General features: G+C 50.3%; 1 protein-coding gene across 2 annotated transcripts in view; it reads left to right on the top strand.

Annotated features, from left to right (window-relative positions):
- ASIC2 (acid sensing ion channel subunit 2) overlaps positions 1–20,474 on the top strand; it is a 1,026,308-nt gene that overhangs the window by 769,384 nt on the left and 236,450 nt on the right. The window contains exon 1 of one of the 2 annotated variants that reach the window (XM_060133624.1): positions 17,359–18,069. The exons of the other annotated variant lie outside the window; for it this stretch is intronic. Coding sequence (XP_059989607.1) covers positions 17,359–18,069 — 711 coding nt within the window. Of the gene's footprint in view, positions 1–17,358; positions 18,070–20,474 lie in introns of those variants that run through there. 2 annotated transcript variants of the gene reach the window in all.

Here is a 20,474-nt window from a genome sequence, read left to right as displayed (position 1 = left end):
AAACCAGCTCAACGAAGTTTTTTGGTGCTATAGAGGTTAAATCTATCAGTGGAATAAAAATGTTCCTTTTATTTCTCCACCCTCTTCCCTGCCTTCCTTTTGTCCTTCATCGTTCAGTCATTCGTTTATGCAGTCAACACCACCACCAAATTATGGAATACCTGCAGTAAGCCAGCTACTGGGCCAGGCTCCATAACTGGGCTTTGGTTTATGATCCTGAGGCTGGCGAGACCAGCTCCAGGCAGTACCAGGAAAGGTGTTTAAATAAGGCAACCCAACAGGGACTTGGACATCAGAAAAGAAAGAAATTCCAATGTCAAGTCCAAATGACAGTTAAGATGATAGAAGGTGCAGAGGAAAAAGCAGGGATCAGAGAACAGGCAGTCCTATAAGCATGACAAAACAAGCGCAGTGTCTGGAACCTGGGCCTGGGATGTCGGGAAAGGACGGTCTCCTCTTGGAGAAGGGGGAGGAGATAGATGTGGTAGCTTAAAGGAGCCGTGCATGGTTGTAAAGAGTTGGGTGAACACCGTCTGATTGGGAAAAACCACATAAATTTAGAGGTTTCTTAAATAATAAGCTGAAAGCCACGGAGTCATTCCTTCCCTAATTAGTTTGGGTCTGTATTCCAGGCCAGAAACCCCTGTTATGAAAGCTAACGTTTGTTCATATAAATAAAATTCTCTGTGTTTTGGGGCCTTTATGGCGTTTTCAGGGATGTTTGCAATCAGCCTTGTTATCTGTCTGACCTGCACTTCATCACCTTTGGCACCAGATTAACTGTTACCACTTCTTCACTGAGGAGTCTCACAATGATTCCTCCTTCCCTGAGTCTCTCACATGGGACCCTTAATTATTCTTTTCCAGGGAAATATTTCTTTCCATTCCACCGTCACCACTGTGCCCCGACCCTCATCAGTTCAAGTAGAGAAGAATGTAATTGTGTCCCTGCCTCCTTTTCTTCCCACCCCCAATCCATCTCACTACCTGTCGAGAAACTAATTTTCTAGAAGCTTTGTATTATTTGTATTCTTCCATCCAAATTTCCTGCAAATGTAACAAGAAATAAAATAAAATCCTCTTTATAAGCTAAATAATAAAGTACACACAGAGGGTTTCCCTGGTGGCGCAGTGGTTAAGAATCCACCTGCCAATGCAGGGGACACCGGTTCAAGCCCTGGTCCGGGAAGATCCCATATGCCGTGGAGCAACTAAGCCTGTGCACCACACCTACTGAGCCTGTGCTCTAGAGCCCGTGAGCCACAACTTCTGAGCCCATGTGCCGCAACTACTGAAGCCCACGCGCCCTAGAGCCTGTGCCCCACAGTAAGAGAAGCCACATCAATGAGAAGCCCGTGCACCACAGTGAAGAGTAGCCCCTGCTTGCCACAACTAGAGAAAGCCCATGTGCAGCAACGAAGACCCAAGGCAGCCAAAAATAAATAAATTAATTAATTAAAAATAAATTACACACAGACACACACACACACACACACACACACACACACACACACACACACACACCAATCTGGTCTTTGTACGTTATCTGCGTTCATTCACTATCATACAGAGAATTTTCATTTCTCAGCCTCTGTTCAGATCTGAACCCAAATATATGTGAATGGAGCCCTTGTATAGACTCCATATTTTTCAAGTAGTGTTATTTCCTGGGCCTGGAACTCCCCCTCCTCTCTCTGTTATAGACACTGTAGCAAAGTAAAAGGAAGAAATACTGAAGGGGGATCCCAGAGCTGGCTGGGTGACCTGGGACAAGTCGCTGACTCTCTCTGGGCCTCAATTTCCTTGTCTATAAATTAGACCAAGGAGATGGGACCAGCTGATTGCTAAAGAGCTTCCCACTCTCACCTGAAGTGAAGCCCACCCAGAGTCTCCCTTACCTGCCCTTCCCAAGGTGACTTCCTTCCTTGATAAGGATGGTCACACCCTGCTCTGGAGAACAAGGGTATCTGGACTCAGTGGACAAAATATCTAGAACTGCATTGCTGTTAGAAGCATAAGAGCTGAAACGGACAGATCCATAAATGACTTTTCTGTTCAGACGTCTATTTCAGAAGATAATGATACAAATAGGATGCCTGCCTTGGTTATCTCTGTCCAACAAATAAAAATGCCCGCATTTTGTGTGGGCATCAGACCACGCTAGAACCGACACGCCACACCACGGAACGTGGGTCTGCAAGCATGTTTGGGTGCTGACAGCTCAGCCCAAGCGTCAGCCTTGACACTAAAAGCATCGATGCAAGGGTAATTCCTAAACTTATAAGATATTTGCAAGATGTGTATACTTTCAGAGTGTTTCACATACATCATCCCATTTGACCTTCCCAGGAACCAAATGGGGAAAGCAAGCAGTCAACAAAGATTAATCAGGTCTATTATGTGCCAGGCCCTGTTGAGTGTGTATGGGATACACCAGTAGACAAACTCAAAATCCCTTCCTTCATGGAGCTGACACCCTAGCAGAGTAGACTCTATTGCACTAAGACAAACAGGAGGAGTTAACAACCCTTGCACAATTATGGGATAAGTGCACTGACAAATTCTGATCGTTAATGATAGCAACTACCCTCTATTATTCAACAGATATTTACTGAATGCTTGCTGTATGCCAAGCTTGGTACTAAATGCTTTATAAATGTTATTTTAATTCATCTTTATGCTAACCTTGCAAGGCAGATATTATTATCTCCATGTTTCAAGTGAGGAAATTAAGACTCAGAGAGTTTAAGTAACTTTCCCAACTTCCCCTACCTGGCTTGCATTGGAGCAATGTGGAGAGAGTGGTTAATCCTGTTTGCAGGAGTGCGGGGTGGGGTTGGGCATGGGGGAGCTTCAGAGAGGGGAAAGGTGAGCAGGGCCTCAAAAGTGACAGGCTGGGGGCTTCCCTGGTGGCGCAGTGGTTGAGAATCTGCCTGTCAATGCAGGGGACAAGGGTTCGAACCCTGGTCTGGGAAGATCCCACATGCCGCAGAGCAACTAGGCCCGTGAGCCACAACTACTGAGCCTGCGTGTCTGGAGCCTGTGCCCCGCAACAAGAGAGGCCGCGACAGTGAAAGGCTCGCGCACCGCGATGAAGAAGAGTGGCCCCCGCTCGCCGCAACTAGAGAAAGCCCTCGCACAGAAACGAAGACCCAACACAGCCAAAAATAAAAATAAAAATAAATAAATAAAAATTAAAAAAAAAAAAGTGACAGGCTGGGCTTCCTTGGTGGTGCAGTGGTTGAGAGTCCGCCTGCCGATGTAGGGCACGGGGGTTCGTGCCCCAGTCCGGGAAGATCCCACATGCCGCGGAGCAGCTGGGCCCGTGAGCCATGGCCACTGAGCCTGCGCGTCCGGAGCCTGTGCTCCGCAACGGGAGAGGCCACAACAGTGAGAGACCCGCATACCACACACACACACACACAAAAAAGTGACAGGTTCACCAAGAAGAAAAGGGAAGATGTCAATTTCAAAGTCATAAAGTTGCAAAAACGTGGTATGGATTTAAGATGCAAAAGCAAGAACCTTAGATGGCCAGGATAAAGGGTTTTTGGGGTAGGAAGTAGCAGGAGAGGGTGGTGGAGTACGTGGGGCCAGGGTGAGAAGGGCTTTAGAAGCTAGGCTCTTCCAGAACTTTCTGGAATGTTTTCAAGAACACAATCGGTAATATCTATACAGCATACTGGGGCAAATGGATAAGACTGCAGTCCTGAGCAGCCCCTGGGGCTCCTGCTGCCCCAAGCCTGCTCTGTTACCCCCAAAGCTGTGAGAATCAATACCCACACTCCCTGAGACCCATTGTGTGACACGACACACAAGCTGTGAGGCTTTGACAGAAGCACTAGGGAGCCATTGGAGGATTTCAAGCAGACGAATGATGTAATCAGAATGGTAGGGTCATGAATGGATTGGAGAGGGAGGAAATCAAAGACAAGGGCCCAGTTAAGGGCTGTAGTAACAGGGTAGGCTGTAAGCTGTAGACCAGAAGGGCCTGAACCAAGTTAGCCATGAGAATGGAACACTGCCCAGGGGCTTGAGAATAATTTAGAGGCAGGATTGACAGCCTTCAGTGATGAATGGAATGTAGCAGGGGAGGGGGGCCGGGAAGGGCTTAGTTGAGGGTAATTCCAAGATTTCGACGTGAAAAAGGGACTTAGAATTCATGAATGAAATCTCTCTCTTCCCATGGCTAAACTTACAGTTCCAAATTTAAAAGGATATTGTGACTACTTCCCAAAGCAACACGGACATTTCACAGTCCTCTGTATCAATCACTGTGCATATGCAAAAGGGAAACACACACACATGTACACATACAGACACACACACACACACACAAAAGCCACCAAGGGAAGTTTGCCTTCAGAAAGCTAATAAATGAGCTCCATTAGTTGAGATATTCTGATTTCTGACACCCGTCTATAAGTCAGAATTCTGTCACCGATTGCATAAGATTTCCGAGTCCTACAGAACAAAGCCCTAAAATGTTTCTGATGGAGACACGTGCGGTAGAACTGTTTTCTCAAACAGAATCCCATTTCCCCTTTATTGTTTCTTTCTGCGAGGGAAGAAAAAATGAGGTAAAAAGTGGTCTGTCATTATTTTTAGTTTAAGAAACAGAAAAGAAACATTTAAATACCACGAAACTCCCTTTTATAGAACAACTAAACACCCACAACATAACCCACTGGCAGCAACGTAACTAACTGGAAATGTTAAGCCATGTACCGAATCACGGTTTGGCCATCAAACAAAATGACAACAGGGAAAGTTTGTTCAAGGTGATGGCTGAAACAATGGACCAATGAAAGAAATGGACCTTTGTCATTTAGACTCTCTCTTCCAAAGAAATAAGTGATTTTTCTGAACAGCCAGAGTTTCCAAGAGTTAAGGATTTATTTATTCCCTTGAATACCACAACTTTTTTTTTTAATGGAACCATTTGGCCAAAACTCCTTCTGAAAAATACCCCATCCTTTCATATATTCTTATGCAAATTATACAGAACAAAATGTAATCTTGGCAACTCAAGGCCATCATTGTAAATTCCAGCTCTTCTTTGGGGCTAAAAGACTCAGGACGATTTGAAACGTGTGGAGTTTGCCCAACATTAAGTGGTGTCTTTTTTTAGTCCTTGTATCTGTTTTTATAGTTCTTTTGTCTTCTCCTTTGTGGTCAGGCTTTGGCTGTATGTTCTGCCCATCAGTGTCGCTGAATCTTAAGCCTGCTTGTTTCTTTTCATAATGTATGTCATTTCTATTCTACCGAGAGCCTGAAAAACAAAACAAAGCATGTTATCAGGATTGTACATAAAGTAAAAGTAAGCAGGTTCCCTGAAAATCAGAGGCTCACTCATGCTTAAACTATGTGATGTTAACTTTGGTGCCTGGAAACCTGTATCATATAACAGGGGCTGGAGGGAGGATTTAATATCAGCAGAACCTGAGTTTGACCTTAAATAATCCACTTGATTTCTCTCAGCCTCAGATTCCTCCTTGGCACAAAGAGAAAGAATACTATCTACTTCACTAGGGTTACTTGGGGATTAAATGAGATAATGCATGCAAAGTCCCTAGCATTATGCCTGCCACATTAATATCTTCAATTAAGGCCATTATTATTATTATTAGTTTAGGGACATGCGTTGTGACTTCTCAGACTTATCTTTTTGAACTGCCACTAAACCAGAAAGAAGGATACCATGGGTGCCAACACCAAGGAGAATTCCATCCATAGTTAAAGATGGAAATGTGATGTAGCTGGAGAAAGTGCTTGGACCCTTCATGCTGTCGAGGTCCAGCCAGGGTCAAGTGCACCAAACCAAGTCAGCCAGCCATGAGTTGGATCACAAGTCAGAGTCAGGTGTCTGGGCAGAGTCTGGGAACAGATGACAGAGACCTAGCCAGCAGAAAGGATGCAAGGAAAGCAACACCTCAGAGCAATCCTCATCCAAATGCCCCTCCCTTATTGGGGACAGTTTGTCTCTGGGTCGGTTTTTATTATGGGTCACTCTTTGGTCACAACGCATCTATCATGTGAGTCACTGCTTGGGTTTTGTTCCAGGATTGAACAAAAAGGGATTGAGACTAAGGTGGGGACCCTGGTAATGCAGGGGGAGGGGGGCCCAGGAGCAGGCGGAATACGCAAGAGTGGGCAGAGTTCAGGGTGATGGTTCCAGCCACATAAGGGCAGCATCTGTGGCTCGCTTCCGTTGGCGGGTTGGCAGTGCCAAGGTGGGAAGGATGGTGAGGTTGGCCAAGAGGTCCAGGTCCAGTGGTCCATAATCCAGTGATACCACTTCATAGAGACAGAAATTCTTCACCTTAAGATGTGCCTTCTTTCCAAGCTTGGCTCTGGTAAGGTTGCTCGGGCTTTGTCTGAAATCGAACAAACTTCACCAATAAAAACCTGTTTGTTAGTAAACCCTGTCTGTCCTAATTCTCCTCTGATCATTGTTCAGGTACAAAGAGATGTTTTCCTGGAGTGCCAATCAGGCCGGGTGTGCCCTTTGTGCTCAGATCTTTTTACTTGGTGCTGTTTCATCTCTAACCCAACACGTTAGCATCCTTGTCCTGTTCTTTTCTTTAAAAATGTCATCGTTTCCAATGACATGGTGTCACCATCATTAGCTTAGCCATTCACCTAGTGCTGGGCATGTGAACTGTTTTTAATTTGTTTGTTTTTCTCTAGCATGAGAAACATCACCGCGAATACCTCTGTACTTTGTTTAGGGGTTATTTCCTTGGGGAAGCTTCTAGGGCGTGGGATTACCAGGTCAAAGGGTATGAAGTGTCTCATGCTCTTATTACACATCAGGCTTATGAGCTTGCCTTTATAACTCCAGGCACTTTCAGAAAGCTGTTTTGAATCTAATGTTGTGTGTTAGCGCTGTAGGCTGCTGAGAATTATTGAATGAGTAAACTTAAGCACTGTTGGGCTAGAGAAGTATTGATTAAAAGCAGAAAGCAAAGTTGAGGTCTGGAAGGAAGGAAAGGAAGGAAGGAGGGAGGAAGGGAAGGAGGAAAGGAGACAGGAGGGTAGGCTGAAAGTCTCTGGTTTGTAAACATGAGCTCCAATTTTGCAGCCCTGTGATGGCTCTCAGTGTGTTTGATCATTTGGACGTTCTCTTAGCCCAGCCTGGCACTTGTACCCATGGATACTTCCCTAAACCTCTTTCTTACCACTGGACTTGTATAGTTTTAGCTCTGCCCATGATGGCATCACACTGAAGCTGGGAAGAACAGAGCTCCAGACGCACAGCAGATACTGAGAACCTAGCTTCTGTTTTCACTCCCTTCATCTCCCCAAGGGCTTTTGCAAAATTCTGAATTATGCTGCCACCCACCTTATCTTTTCCCTTTCTAAACTCCCAATTTCCTGCCTTTCTAATAATTACCAACACGTTGGAGTCAGACCTGGGTTGGAATCCAGGCTCTGCTACTGTGTGATGTACTCTGTGTGACCCTAGGCAAGTAACCTCACCTCTCTGAACCTCATTTTCTTCATCTGGAAAATGAGGCTTAACTCAGTGCCTGACATCCAGCTCAGTGAATAGTTGCCCTGGGGGATTATGGTTTGAACTGTGCTTAAACCAGCAACAGAGAGAATAAGATTGGAAAGATAAAGTTTCTATGTCCCCATCTGTAAAATGGGATAATGTTACCGACCTGGGAGAGTTGTTATGAAGAAAATTACATGGGGGAATTCCCTGGAAGTCCAGCAGTTAAGACTTGGTGGTTTCACTGCTGTGGGCCCAGTTTCTATCCCTGATCGGGGAACTAAGATCCCGCAAGCTGTGCAACGCCGCCAGAAAGGAAAAGAATGAACATTCTATGGTGCACGTGATAGTATGTGGTAGGTACCTGGCTGGTACTCTGTTATCTTCCTCTCCTCTCCCTCCCCATCACCCCCTCCCCTCCCCTTTCCTTCCCTATTCCTGCCTTCCCTGTCCTGCCCTTCTCTCCCCGTCTTCTCTTTGGATAATCACACTGGTCCACACACTGCAAAAGAATGTATAAAATCCCTCCCACTCTGCCCCTCCTGTGGATGGACAGGCAAGATAAACTAGGAGGAGAGAAACCCAAGAGAGTGGTTTGGCTCCGGTCATTTACAAGGGAAAGAAAGTAAACAAACTGCTAGTGGCTGAGACAGAGAAAAGCTGCGGCTGGAGGGAAAGCAGCCTGGATGGAGGCTTTTGACAAATCAACTTGGCCTGAAATCTCTGAGTCACTGCAGAGGGTCCGTCTGCAAGACAGATTCAGGGCTGGTTAGTTAGTGCTCCCCAGAGAGGAGGTGAGAGCCGGGGTAAGACTAAGTCATGGCTAAAAACAGTTAAGGGGACAGTCAAGGAATTGGGAATAAAATGTCTAATTGTACCTGGGGTTTTATACGTCATTAAATCCGATTTTAACTGCCTGCCTTTTCGTAATATGAGTGGGTGATAACTACTGGAGAAGGTTATTGTGCTTAACTGTTTTAATGAGAGTTTTGTTATGTGTATGGGAGAGGAAATTGGGTAGAAGAGTGTGCAAAGCTCCATTGCTCTGCTAACTTTATGGTCAAAGTTACAACCAAGACCCAGTTATTCAAGCCTAAACCCAGAATAGGGAAGGCCACGCTGGGGGAAGAGGCAGATTCATTATCGATGTGGCCTGGACTTAGAAAGTAAATGTCACAGGTCAACAAGACGCCACTGGGGACACGAAAAGCCACATCAGGAGGAGGACATGTATGTGGACACATGGATGTCGTGGATCAGGGCTCCTCAGCGTGGGCTTATGCTGAGGTTGCAACTGGTCGCAGATCCTGTCTCCAAGGTTGATCCCTGTAGGCAGAGTCATACAATTCTCCATGAGCTGGGGTGAGAAAATGAAAATGAATGGAGAAATTCAGTGGGAAATGTGTATGGCAATCACTCTCAGACTAAGGAAGGGGAGCCCCCTCCTCTGGACCCTCTCAACACACTCTAGCATAGCATTTATCATACTTTATTAGAGGTATCTATTTTCTTACCCGTGTCCCCCACTGGACTGCGAGCTAAGACAGGGACCACATCTGAGTAGACCCTGCATTTCCTGTGCCTAAGACAGTGCCTAACACACGCTAGGTGGTCAGTCAATATCCACTACAGTCCTCATTTCAGCTAATTCAACCAACCTGATTAAGACCCTGTACTCTAGAGCCCAAACACCTGGGTTTGAATCCAGCCACCGACTGGACAAGTTACTTATCCAATCTCTGCGTCAGTTTCCTCCTGTGTAGAAGATCTATGATGGTGATACATACCTCATAAGGTTGCTGTGAGGATTAAATAAGCGAATGCATGTCCATCGAGCACAGTGCCTGACACATAATTAGTGCTCAATCAATGTTAGCTATCAGATATCAGCATTAGCATAGGCATCACCGTCACAATCATCACTACCACCATCACCACCATCACCATCACCACCATCCTCACCATCACCACCATCACCATTATCATCATCACCATCATCACCATCACCACCATCACCACATCACCACCATCACCATTACCACCATCATCATCACCACCATCACCATTATCATCATCACCATCATCACCATCACCACCATCACCACCATCACCATTACCACCATCATCATCACCACCATCCTCACCATCACCACCATCACCATTATCATCATCACCATCACCATTACCACCATCATCATCACCATCACCACCATCACCATTACCACCATCATCATCACCACCATCCTCACCATTACCACCATCACCATTATCATCATCACCATCATCACCATCACCATTACCACCATCATCACCATCACCACCATCACCACCATCACCATTACCACCATCATCATCACCACCATCCTCACCATCACCACCATCACCATTATCATCATCACCATCATCACCATCACCATCACCATTACCACCATCATCATCACCACCATCACCATTACCACCATCATCATCACCACCATCCTCACCATCACCACCATCACCATTATCATCATCACCATCATCACCATCACCATTACCACCATCATCATCACCATCATCACCATCACCACCATCACCACCATCACCATCACCACCATCATCATCACCACCATCCTCACCATCACCACCATCACCATTACCATCATCACCATCATCACCATCACCATCACCATTACCATCATCATCATCACCATCATAAGATCAACTTCCCAGTGACTGGGGCAAATCACTAAACTTTGTATATCAATTTCCTCTTCTAAGTTTAACCACATGCTCGTTAAGATCACTTTTGGCACTGACACCTCTGGTTCTCTCCATGGTGTGTCTTACTCACTCTCTTTATTAGTCACAGAAACTTCTGAATCCCAAACTGGTTTTCTCTCCCAACCAATGCACATTTGGACCACTTTCCCAAACCAACAAGAGCTGTGTGCTGAGGGCACTCAATTGTGTGTGTGTGTGTGTTATAATTAGTTTAAAGAAAATTTGACCAGAAAATTAAATCCTATGCAAATGCATCATGTAATACTGTTCAGAGGCAAATGGAAACATCTTTGCACTATCTGATGTGTGAGATTATCCACGCAAGAGCCTTCATCCATCAGAACATCTAGGAAAGAGTTAATGGAAAATCTGATAATAAAACGGCGAGCTCTGTGTACCACCTTGTCGTAGGATCCTCTGTCCTTTTTGGATGGGAGAGCAGGACAATGTGAAATGAGAAGTTGAGTAAAATAACAGAAGTTGGAATGAGGTGCCAGAGGAAGGCAACCATAAAATAACTGCAAATACAGAGAAAAAAGGTGTGAATAACATAGAATACAATTACTCTAGTAAATGGTATTCACAGGAGGCAACCATTGGCGTGAGAAAAGGGAAGCATATGGAGACTATACACACATATGTACATTCATAAGTATCACTAATAGATTATACAGCAAATTGATAGCATTAGTTGCCTCCAAAGAGGACAGATGGGTGACCGGGGGAGGCGAGGGGTAGAGAGATTTTTTTACTAGACTGTTTACTCTTTTGTCCTTTTTGACCATGTGAATACGTTGCTGATTTCAAAATGGGTGGTCGAAAAGTTATTCCATAGGGTGAGCGGAGAATGACCCTGAAGCTGGAATCTGGATTTCGGTTCTGTGTTTCTCGGTATCCATCTGTGTGATTTATGGCAAGCCACTCCCCTCTCTGGACCTCTGCTTTCTCCCCTGAGAGTGAAAGGGTTCGATTACATTACCTCCTCCCATCTTTCAGGATTTGCCATTTATCGTGGAGCACAGTGCTTCAGCAGAGCACGAACCTACCAGCCCTCTGCTCTGGACCTGGTCCTTTCAGTCCCGATCTTTCTTCTGGTAGTCGTGGGCCCCTGTTTCCCTTCTTACCTCTGGGATTTAGTGCTGGTGAAGGATGAGCAGCTGAGAGCTTGAACTCCAGTAAAATGAGGATGACCAAAAATGCAAAAAAAAAAAAAAAAATCTGCAGAACCTAAGGAGCCCAGAAGAAGAAAGAACCAAGAGGGGCCAAGTATAATATAAGCAAGCCATGGAAGAAGCGGGAGAAGCAGTGGAATACTGAAGCACGTGAAAAGGTAAGATGGAATGGCAACTCCAGTGCCAGCCCCACGGAGGGAGGCTGGGATGGATGGGAAAGGAGGTATGCAGTGACCAAAACCCTGGTGAAGTCCTCCTTGCCCTTTCCACCAGTGCAGGAGCTCCCATCATGACCACTGGACATTGGCTGAGGTCCTGTGACAATGCAGCCACCTCTATGCACCCAGAGGCCACCAGTAGCACAGGCTAAGAAGGTAGCAGAGGGGACTGCTAGGCTTCAGGCAGAGGTTGGGGAGAGGAGAAAGGGAGGAAAAGAAGAGAAGGAGAAAAGAGAAGAGGGGGAGAGAGGGAAGCAGAGTGACAGAGAGCCCAGGGCAGTACAGAGACAGAAGAAGAAAGACAGAGAAAGAAAGAGAAAAAGCGAGCTCTTTACATTCACAGACAGACCCACAAAAGCACACCTGCCCCCTAAGAGCAAGGAACTCTGGGACTAGAAGTAGTGTTGACTCATCACCGTGAGTGCTAAAAGGAAGTGTGCCCGGCATTCTAAGCAAAGACACCAAGAGCCCATTGTGACTGCCCCCCTCCCCCCTCCACACCCACCACATACACTAAATCCCAGGGGTGGAGGAGGGTGGCAGACAAGATCCCATGACCGACAAAAGTAAGATCAGGGCCTGGATGGACCAGGTCCAGAGTAAAGGGCTTGGTGGGTTCATACCAATGGGTATGGGACCATTTTAAAGATATCGATATCCGCGATCCCATCCCAAGTGCAGAAAGTACAGGAGAAACAAGTGAAGGAACTGATGGTGTTTAATCTGGAGAAGAAAGACTTTCTTGAAGATTTTGCTAGAAGGCAGACTACTAGAGCCCCTTTCACCACTGACATACTTTGATTCTATAAAGTATTTAAAGGGTTCCCACGCAAAAGAAAGATCAAACTTATTTTGTGTGGCTCCCTGGGGATAAATTAGGAGACATTTGCAAAGAGACTGATTCCAGTTTGATGAAAGGAAGCTTTCAACACTGCCAGATGTTTGGGGATAGAATCAGTTACCGGTGGACTGTCGCTGTTCGGGTGTGTAGCAGCGATTCCAAAGAGCAGGGTTAAGCAGTACCTCTGATACTTTTTAAACACCAAGCCCCTGAGCAGTAGGGATTGGGGGTAAGCAGGAATATCAGGGGACCCAGTGAAGCCCGATCAAGCCAACAAGTATTAGCTCCTACGACTGGATTATAAAAACAGAAAATCACACTGACCCAATTGGACCTTCCTGCCCAACAAACTCATTTAATGGGAGAAAGAGCTTATATTTGGCGGTGGTGGTCATCCACCAGAATGTGGGCTGGCTGGCGCCCAAACATCACACAGGAGGCCAGGATTCCAGGTGTGGAGCGACAGATGTTTTAGAGATAAACAGGAAAAGGGAAATTTTCTTAAAAGCTTATTATTGGGAAATCACAATGCTAAATTCACGCTTCTTGGTGGATAGGTCACGTGGGGCAACTCAGGCACTGCCTAGTGAGTTTGTTTTTCTGGCCAAGTGAGCCTGCGAGGATGGGAAAGCTAATTCACGTGAGCTGTTGTGTCAGTGCAGCTCTGAGGGCAGAGGTGGTATGGGGTAGGGTTTGAGAGCACGGGGGATGGAGCCAGACTACCTGCATTGAAAGGCTGCTCTCCTGCTTAAGCTGTGTGGCTTAGGGTGAGTAACTCAACCTCTCTGTGGTAAGGCTTCCTCCTCTTTGAAATAGAGAAAATAACAGCATTTGCCTAGTAGGATTATTTTGAGGATTAAACACTTAGAATGCTTATGACACTTGTTTTTAATGTAAGTCACTTAGAACAAGTCCTAGTGATTAGGAAGTCCTACATTTATTATATTATTATTATTATTGTTATTATTTATCATAATACTTTTCAAAGAAGCATGATGGAGAAGGAAAATCTTGGACTTTGGAATGAGTTATTGCTGAGTTCAATTCCTGCTCTCCATGCCCTTGGTTCAATAATTGTAAAAAGAGGGCAAAAATACCCCCCTGCAAGGTTGGAATAAGAAATTAAATATGTTTATGTGTCTGGTACAGTTGCCTGGCATACAGAAATAGTCGAGAGAGCTTAGTTCCTTTCTCCTCTTCCCCATTTTGGTGTGTTTCATCTAGGTGCCAGGGCACTGTGCTGAGAGATAGAGACAAAAATGTGAATGAGATGTGGTCCCTGTCCTCAAAGGGCTCACGTCCAGAAGAAAAGCCTAGACACACACAGTGACAAGGTGCTATACAAAGGCTATGATGGAGGTATCAATCCAGTTACCTAGGAGGCAATGCTTCAGTTGGGGTTTGAGGAAAGAGCAGAACTTCACAGAGCTGGTCAAAGTACTGGTCGAGAAAGGGGTGGGGGGGATTTCAGGCAGTGTAGGAAACGCACTGCACACATGTGCCAAAAAGAAAGCCATCGATCACTTGGGATCACTAGGCATCCCTGTGTCTGTCTCTGGATTTCTGTGCCAAGACCCCTGAAGCCCATGCAGGATACCCCTCCTCTCTCTGAAAAAGTGACCCATTTGGAGAATTAACAGTAAAAACCATGGCAGAGATGACACTCAGGAAACCAAAAGCAGCATGTGTACATTTCAAGGGGGAAAATGCCAGGAAAAGAAAAAGCCCACAACAGCTGAACAAATCAGAAACATAAGAGGTCTTAAAGTTTCTACAAGACAGAGTTTCGTGCCACCCCAGGGCTACGATGCTGGAAGACGTCGCATGCTTACCCTGGCTGCTTCATCAGTAATTTCACTGAGCTCACAAGGTCGCCCCACCTTGGTCTGGATATGTGGCACCCCTCCCCTCCCCCCCCCACCAGCCCAGGACTGCTGGGACCAGGCTGAAGCACCAGTGAGTGAGCCTTTGTTAGAGACCCCATAAAACTGGCAGATTCAGAACCTTCCCCCCAAAGCTAGCAACAGATATCTTCAAGGAACTGAAACCAAAGCAGAATTTTAGCAAAGCCCAACTTCTATAGCTTCTTCCCCAGGTGAATGAGAAGAGCCTCCAGGAGTGTGTGTGTGTGGGGGGGGCTCAGATATCCCCGTCTCCAGAGACCAGATGCAGGGGCTGCCATGCTGACATATGCCCTCCAGGTCAGTGAGGAGGGAGAGCCCACCCAGCACCGCTCAGACACCTGATGCTCATTCAACGGACTTACCTGGACCACCTCTAATAAATCATCACAAAATGGGTGAAACGCCTCTTCAGGCCCAAATTCAAATCTTCCAAACCCCAAATCTCCCAGCTTCACTGGGGTGCCCTCCCACCCTCAGGATCCCTTCACATTGTCTCTCCCCTCACCGCCACCATCACAATCTACTCTGGAAAATGTCTACGAAACTCCTCTATCCCAGGGAGTAATAATGCTGGAAGTGTTACCCATCCAGTGAGGCCTCAGTGAGTCAATTATCTGGGAAATACGGGAAGAGACCTACCCTACACCACGCGGGGCAGGCAAGGAGTAAGACTCCAGCCCTGGCCTCAAGGCGCCTGGCCCAGAGAGTGCAAACTGCAAGGCCCCGTGGTGCAGTCGAAAGAACCAGGGCTTCGGGGACCTGGGTGTAGAATTCTGATCCACCACTTAGGGGCAGTTTGATCTTGGGCAAATACTTGGCCTCCCGAGTCTAGTGTGAAATGGAGTTAGCAGTACACTGCATGCTTCACCCATCCTCCCAAACACGCCAAGGCAGAATACTTTAGAAAGCTAAATGAAAGTGTCCAAAAGTGCCCAGGGCTTAGTGGAAGACCCTGAGCCTGTCCAGGAGGGAAGGGTGACATCAACCAGCTGTAGGAACCCCGCCATGAGAATGGCAGAGATGGAGTCTCCTGTCCATGGAAGTCATCCTCCTTCCTGCCGCCCACCCAGGAAGGCTGCACTTGGCGGACTGCGCCAGGGATGAGCAGCGGACCCAACCAGGGAAGTGTTTGGAGGACACCGGAAGTTCATAACAAGCAGGGGGCAGGGCTGCCCCACTGAGCCCAACCTGCCAGAGACCCAGCACCTCAACACACATACTCATTTACACAGCACACACACGCAAAACACACCAACCACACGCCACATCCAGAAACCCCGATATCCACCCACACGTCAACAGCCCGTTCACGCCTCCCACCGCCTACGTGCACACTTACACACACGTAGAGCATACAAGCCAACACTCTGTCCTACACACACCACACACATTCAGAGAGCCACAGCTCTGCGCATAGGCTCACATTCACCAGATACACAGAAATGCCCGTTCACACGTACACACGCACATCCCACCCACACTCAGTGCATGACGCCCCACTCACACACTTGCAAAAATGCCCACACTAGACAGCGGCTTAGGTTGTCGACAGTCCAGCCCGCACAGCCCGAAGTGTCCTCACACTCATGCACACGCGGCCCACATAAACGCAGCGTTTCTACTCCACATCTCTCCCGCCAGCGCGGCACTTCTGTGCAGCTCATCCCCCCCCCGCCGCCGGCTCCGGCAAAACGCTTCCCGCTCGGTGTGCAGCGGCCACAGTGGCCAGGAAGTAAAATGCAGCCAGGAGGGGCCGCGCGCGTCAGCACCGCGTCTCCGGGAGCGCACGGCGCCCGCCGCCGCCGCCGCCGCCGCCCCGCCCGCCCGGAGCCGGGGGGCCGGCGAGCTGAGGAGCAGGTGCTGGAAGCCTAGCCGCGCCGGCGTCGCGCGGCCACTGCCCAAGTTCGCCCGGGGCCCGAGGAGGGCCGGGCAGCCGCGAGAGGAGCGCCGCCGCCGCGAGGCTGGGAGTCTCGAGACGAGCCGGGCGCGCGGAGCAGCGAGCCCGGATCACCCCCGAGAGGTGTAGCCGGGGCTCCTCGGTCCCCAGCTCCTGGAGCACCGGGGCAGGAAAAAGAAGAGGCAAGGGACGGCGAGACCGGGCTTTTCTGGAGACTCGAGGCACTTCGGAGAGCCGCGGGAGAAGCGACACTTTCCTCTGGCCAGCACCCTTGAAGGAGCCCAGCGGCCAGCAGCCTCTGGCAGGACCCTGAGACGCCCCCAGCCCCAGGCGAGGCGCGGGCTCTGGACTTGGGGGACGCTTAGCAGGTCTCAGCCGAGCGCAGCCCGAGGAGCAGTGACAAGGGTCCCGGAGGAAAGGGAAAGAGGGCAGCAGCCAGCTGGGCGACCGCTCACCCCTGTACACACCCACCCCACCCGCCAAGCCAGGAGCCGCCGCGCGCCTCTGGGGGCGCTCGTCCCCCGGCGCCTTCTCCCCCGTGTCCCAGCACCGCGGGCCACCGGCCGGGCTGGTGGGGTCCTTGGGGGTGTCCGAATCAGGCACTGGTGGCCGAGTGGCTGCTCTCCGGGGACCAGCATAAAAGCTGGGGTTAGGCGGAGCCGGGGGGACTCAGCTCAGGGTCCCCCGAGATCCAAGACGAGGGGAGGCGGGCGCAGCGCCCAGGGACCGGAGAGGCGGCGCCCAGCGGGGCCCCTCCAGAGGTAGTGGCCGGCGTCGGGCGTCCGCCAGGAGGACTCGGGGCCAGGAGAGCCTGGGAGGCGCTCGGGGAGGCCCGTGCCAGGGGCGGCGGGCCGAGGCGGCCTCGGTCCCGGGCGGGCGCCCGCGGAGGCGGCGGTGGCGGCGCCGGGCGGGCATGCCGCGCCACCGGAGCTCCTTTCGGGCGCACGCTTCCCTGGCGCGGGCTGCGCGCAGCGGCTGCCGCTGCTGCTTCCACTGCTGCTGCGGACTCCCATGGCGGCTCCGCCCGGCCGGGGCCGCCGCCGCTGCCGCCAGCCGCGGGCTGAATGAATGAGCCGGAGTGGCGGAGCCGGGCGGCCCGGGGCCGCGCTCACCGGCCCGGGACGCTTCCGTATGGCCCGCGAGGAGCCGGCGCCGGCGGCGGTGGCGGCAGCCGGGCGGCCCCGGGGCGGCGAGCGCGAGCGCGAGCAGGCGCTGCAGGGGCCGGGGGTCGCCCGCAGGGGGCGGCCGTCGCTGAGCCGCGCTAAACTGCACGGGCTGCGGCACATGTGCGCGGGGCGTGCGGCGGCGGGGGGCTCCTTCCAGCGGCGGGCGCTGTGGGTGCTGGCCTTCTGCACGTCCCTCGGCTTGCTGCTGTCCTGGTCCTCGAACCGCCTGCTCTACTGGCTCAGCTTCCCGTCGCACACGCGGGTGCACCGCGAGTGGAGCCGCCAGCTGCCCTTCCCCGCGGTCACCGTGTGCAACAACAACCCGCTGCGCTTCCCGCGCCTTTCCAAGGGGGACCTCTACTACGCCGGCCACTGGCTCGGGCTGCTGCTGCCCAACCGCACGGCGCGCCCGCTGGTCAGCGAGCTGCTGAGGGGGGACGAGCCGCGCCGCCAGTGGTTCCGCAAACTGGCCGACTTCCGCCTCTTCCTGCCGCCGCGCCACTTCGAGGGCATCAGCGCCGCCTTCATGGACCGCCTGGGCCACCAGCTCGAAGACATGCTGCTCTCCTGCAAGTACCGCGGCGAGCTCTGCGGCCCGCACAACTTCTCCTCCGTGAGTTGCCCTCCGCGCGGACCCGCTCCCCTAATCTCCCGAGTCATAAGGCCGCCGGCCGGCACTCCCCGCCGCCCGGGGCTGGACCCCAGGCCCCTGGCGGTGACACCAGCCCACGAGGCCGAGGCTGAACCCACTCTTAGGTACCCCGCGTCTTCTCCAGGTTGTGGGGACTTGGACACCACTGCAGGAGGAGTCGCTGGGCTCCCCTGTCCCGGCCTCTCTCCTTGCACTGTCAGCTCCCAAGCCCCTCCGCTTTGCTTGTTATGGTCCCCTCCGGGAATACCAGGCCCCCTTCTCCCCCATCTCACCCCCCCAGGTCCACAGGGCTCCAGGTAGCTACCCTGTGTCTGGGATGAAGGGATGGGAAGAGAGAGAAGCATGTCTTAAGTGTGGGCTTGTTGTCTTTGGGAAAACCAATAGGAAGCTCTTCAAAAAATGGGCCACTGCGAGAATCGGGTAGAGGCCCTAAGCAAGCTTGGGACCCTAAGCAGCTTATGGCTTGAGAGTTCCAAGACACTTCCAGTCTAGGGGGACTTTGGAGGAAACTCCCAGAATACCAACCATCGCTGAAGCAGTAGCTGGTTTGGTGGGAGAGGCAGCAGCCCCTTGTGCTACTTTTTGAAAGCGCTTGTGTCTTAAGCTACCCGGGAATGGAGCTGTGGCGGGCACCGTTGGGGCCCTTGACCCCCCAAGGTGTGAGTATGGGTCTTCCGGTCTCGAGGAACCAACGCCCTGCAGTGGGGAAAGCAGCACGGCAGAGATATGATGTGAACCTCCGGGGCCAAGAGAAGTTGTGCTCGGGGTTTGTGAACCATTTTCTGTGTCGGTTCCCCCATGCTGGGGTCTGGATAACGCAGCTGTCGGACAGAAGGTTTCCGCTTTGTGTGGTCTGCCTAGGAGGAGTTCTGGTGCCAGGCCGCAGCGTGGCTCGAGCCTGTCCAGCCATTCGTGTGTAAATGCCCCTTGGGGGGAGGGTTGGGCTTTTCCACTAGCGCAGGGAATGTTGGTGTGTGTGTTTATTTGTAATGCTCTGATGGTGATGTTACCAGCGTTAGGCAGCACTCCTGACAATCTCATCTAGGACGATGCTTTTTCTGGGATGGTAGATAGATGCTCTGGTTCCAACAGGTGTTGGCACAGATGCCCGTCAGGCCAGGCCTCTGATTGGCTGATTGGGCTAGTCCTCATCTAGGATGGTGACCCTGGCTTCAGTCTTGCCCTCCTTGCTTTGCTTTAAGCCTGTATGTACAGTAGCTGTGAATTATCCACTCCCCAAATATCCCTTGTTTCCTGAGCTTTTCAGCCGGCTTTTAAAGAATACCTACCTTGTGGTTTCCCCACCTTAGCAAGCAGGAGGTGCTGTTAACATATGCTTCTAAGTGACTTCGCCCAGACTTCAAACACAATTCTGAGTTCCATCCACAAAGGTGAAGGAATGAAGTTTGCAATCCCTTATTGTTTATTGTTCTTTGGCTGACCACTAACTAGCAGCCCCTAGAGTTGGACTGAAGTTCAGTGTTACATTCAAGTACCAGCAGCTCCAACTCCAAAAGTTGAACAACACTTGGAAAATTCTGCACATCTGACGATGGCTTTACAAAGTGCGGATCGTGGGCCAACAGCCAGGATTCACTTTTGACACTCGCCACAGCCCTGCTTTGGCAGAATTTTATTCCCATTTTAAAGATGAGGGATATGAGTCTCTAAAATGCTGTCCAAAGCGCAGAGCCGGCAAGCTCAACGTCCAGCTTTGCGCACCACCAAATGTATCACACACAAGCCACGTGGAACCTTCCTCTCTGATCCTGGACCTCTCTTCTATCAGAGGACCCCTGGGTAGGCCTGCAGCCCTCAGCCACCTCCAAATCCTATCCCTTCTGGGAGCGTGGCTGGGAGAGTGGAAGGTGGGGCTGCCCCAGGGCGTCATAGCCTTGGCCACATGTTACGGGGCCTACAGAGCACATAGCGCCTGCAGGAGTCACCTGACCTCAGCCTCCCTGGAAGGAATGGCTGTGAGTTGACGAAAGCAGGGTTCTTCTCACTGGGGCACAGCCTTCCTGACCACCCTGTACCCTGCCTTCCTGTGTCTGAAGAATTTGCAGGCCCACACCCACCGAAGCAAAAGTATTACCTCCATTCCCCAAAGGCATGTGTTCCTGGGGACTCAAGTGACCCCTAGTGGCTTCATATCATGGCCCTGTCCTGGGAGTTTCCAGCTCCTTCACATTTCACGCTGTAGTTTTTTCCCAGGGGCCTCAGGATTAAAGGCTGCACCCCCCTCTATCCATGGAAGCCAAAAACTATTTCGGAGGAGCCCCTAATATAGAGTGGGCCCATCAGGAATACTTTCCGTTAACAATGCTACCCTGTCCCAATCCTTGGTCATCTTTGATGGAGTGACA

Source organism: Lagenorhynchus albirostris, chromosome 20 (assembly GCF_949774975.1).
Source record: "Lagenorhynchus albirostris chromosome 20, mLagAlb1.1, whole genome shotgun sequence".
In the NCBI taxonomy this organism is placed as follows: Eukaryota; Metazoa; Chordata; class Mammalia; order Artiodactyla; family Delphinidae; genus Lagenorhynchus; species Lagenorhynchus albirostris.
The sequence above is the reverse complement of the archived record's forward strand: the minus strand, read 5'-3'. Positions and strand labels throughout refer to the sequence as shown.